Source organism: Corvus brachyrhynchos, unplaced genomic scaffold (genome assembly GCF_000691975.1).
Source record: "Corvus brachyrhynchos isolate BGI_N302 unplaced genomic scaffold, ASM69197v1 scaffold87, whole genome shotgun sequence".
Lineage (NCBI taxonomy): Eukaryota > Metazoa > Chordata > Aves > Passeriformes > Corvidae > Corvus > Corvus brachyrhynchos.
The window spans coordinates 3264391-3267142 of record NW_008239767.1 but is presented as its reverse complement, the minus strand read 5'-3'; the positions used below and the strand labels follow the sequence as shown (position 1 = coordinate 3267142).

The following is a 2752-nucleotide window of genomic DNA, read 5'->3' as shown; positions in this document are numbered from 1 at the left end:
GTGATTCATAGAAAATTGTTTTATGACTGTAAAAAACAGTAATTTATGAACATTCTTTAACTTTGTCTGTCTCAACTTAGGAAAATGAGAGGTTATACAAACAAATGAAAGAGCTACAAATCCAAAACAAAAAAAACGAGGAACGAATGTTTAAGGAGAATCAGTGCTTAAAGTCTGAATTAATAAACTTAAGGTAGGCTCATATCTGACCTAAAATCTCTGGAGTTTTCTACTGTTTATTTTGTTTTTATGAAGAACCATTGCAGAGTCTATCAGGTGCATGTTTTCTAGAGTTTCTCAGGTTTGTGGTTTTGTTTCTTCTTTTGAGACTTGATTTGTGTTGTTTATGGGCACTTAATTCTTTGTTTGCTTGATGGTGCTGCAAACCCGAGGGAAGACTAGAGACTTGCATGTGGGGAACACTTCAATGTTCTTATTCATATCAGAATGCATAATACATTATACTGCACTTGTTCTGGTATTGTGGCTCTGCTGATGTGTTCAGATGTTTTGATGCTGTTGTAAGATATGCAGCAGATCAGGGGGCACAAGAGGTTCTGCTTGTGGAGAAACCATTCTATTCACTGCACTGTAGGTCCTGTGAGATTTGCATCCAGTGCTAGTAATGAGGAAAAACAACCTAGCAATTGTGTGTACTCCTAGTTTACAAATCCTTGCTTTGGAGAGGCCTGCAGATGAGTTCCACTGATGCAGAGTAGATTTTTCTTTCCCTCCCTTGTGTAGTCCAAATAAACAAGTTCACGCGAGGTGAGAAGATTTCACCTTACAGTGAATTTTGTTTGTATATAAATGTTGTGTATATTTGCTTCTTTTTTTGGTTTGAACCAGCACACATTGACTTCGTGGTACCATTTGGGGGACAGGGGGTTGTGTTTGCTTTTCAGTAGCCACTGTTAGTATGCTGAGTCACCACATTGCATAACTGTTGTTGCTGTTGCTGTTTAGAGAAAAAATAGAGAAGACTAATAACCAGTCACGAATCATGCAGGATTCTGAGCCAGCCAGAAATCACAGTTTCACAGAACTGATTTCAGACCTTCGAGCAGCACAGGTAGGTATATATCAAGCCTTATTTTCATGTGTTCTTGCAAAAACAGCATGACCATCCATACTGTAGACTAATAATGGGGTTTGGGTTTTAATTTTTTTTAATGTTTAACTTACGTTTTCCCATGCTCTGCTATAGCAGGGCCTGAGAATAAAACCAAACTTTAAAGACCTTATTGTTGCTGTGATCTGATACAACTGTTGTGATTTAATCATTGTATGATGAAAAGGCATGTTCAGGATTTTTGTGTGATATTATGTGTTTAGTTTTTAATGTTTTACTGTTTTCTTTAAAAACCAGAAAGAAGAAGCTAAATTACTAGAAGAGATAAGACGTCTCAAACAAGATAAGCAAGCTCTTGAGGTAGACTTGGTACAAGCCAAGAAAGAGAGAGATTTAGCAAAAGTCCAGATTGCGTCTGCATCAAGTAAAGCACCTTCATTTTGTTGAATAATTTTGCTTACTTTGCATTTCACTAAGCAAATATGTAACAAAGACTTTATTAAAGTATTACTTAGTGAAATGCATTTAGACCATTTCCAAATATTGTCTCAACTTCTAACAGAAGCATACAGTGAAGGGCATGTTACAGTACTTTTGGTACTCTATTAGAAAGTATCTTCTGTATCCAAACAAACTCTTTGTGGCCTACTAAGTTTGATTTCTCACCAATGTTTCACTGGACATGGAAAACAGATGATTTCTATTATGTGACAACTCTGTTCATAAGAAAAGATTTACTATGTTACATCTTAGTCTCCTATTTAGATCTTGTCCATTTTTTACCTATAACTTATGCCTTGGGACTTTCTTCAGCATTCTTATCAGAGCTTTTTCCAGTTTGAATTAATGAGAGTGGGCTAAAAATTGGTCTGTCTCATTTCCGGTGTCAGGCACAGTAATGCTAAGCACAGTAATATTTACCTCCATGTCTCTTCTCAAAATGCTTGATCCCTAAATGGGAGGAGTATGATCAATACACATCTAAACACGCATTCAATGTTGTCATTCCTCTTGGTGCTGAAGGTCTGTTTACTAAAGCATGATCAAGAATAGATCTCCCTGAGATTCTGTTTTAAGTACTTTCCATAGTAAACTGTTAGCCATTGACTGCTATGTATGAGAGAAATAAAGGGTGGTTTTCAAATATTGTTGCTTTTAAAATCCTAATTAGGATCTAGGTTTAAAACTACTGCAGTAACAGTATTGTCAAAATGGTAAATGTATGAAATATGCTGAGGAGGATAGTGTTGACTAATTACTCCTTCAATACATAATTACTAATAAAACAATTCTAAGAATGTTTTATTCTTGTAGGTGAGAAGTCTTATGAATTTAAAGTTATGGAAGAATCATACAAACAGGAAATTACTCATTTAAAAAAAAGACTTCAGTGGTATGCAGAAAATCAAGATCTTCTGGATAAAGATGCAGCCCGTCTTAAAGATGCAAGAGAAGAAATTGAGAAACTAAGACTAGAGGTGATAATATCTAGCTTTATATAAGAAGTTGGAACTGGAAGTTGTTTCTTTTTCCAGTGATGAGTGTAATGTAATTCTTTCCTTCATAATAATCCCATTTTTTTGGTATATTAGATTGGTTCTATTGGACATCTTGGTTATGCTTCTGGGAGCAAAAGTAACGTGCTTCCCTAGAACCTTCAAATTTCTTGACCTGAGGGAA

The 2752-nt window shown here is 35.5% G+C and overlaps 1 protein-coding gene across 9 annotated transcripts in view; it reads left to right on the top strand.

The window, feature by feature from the left end:
* Positions 1–2752, top strand: part of CEP162 (centrosomal protein 162) — a 44075-nt gene that overhangs the window by 27881 nt on the left and 13442 nt on the right. For all 9 annotated transcript variants that reach the window (XM_017742871.1, XM_017742870.1, XM_017742878.1 and 6 more), the window contains 4 exons: positions 81–193; positions 967–1072; positions 1370–1496; positions 2387–2550. In XM_017742871.1, coding sequence (XP_017598360.1) covers positions 81–193; positions 967–1072; positions 1370–1496; positions 2387–2550 — 510 coding nt within the window. The remainder of the gene's footprint in view (positions 1–80; positions 194–966; positions 1073–1369; positions 1497–2386; positions 2551–2752) is intronic.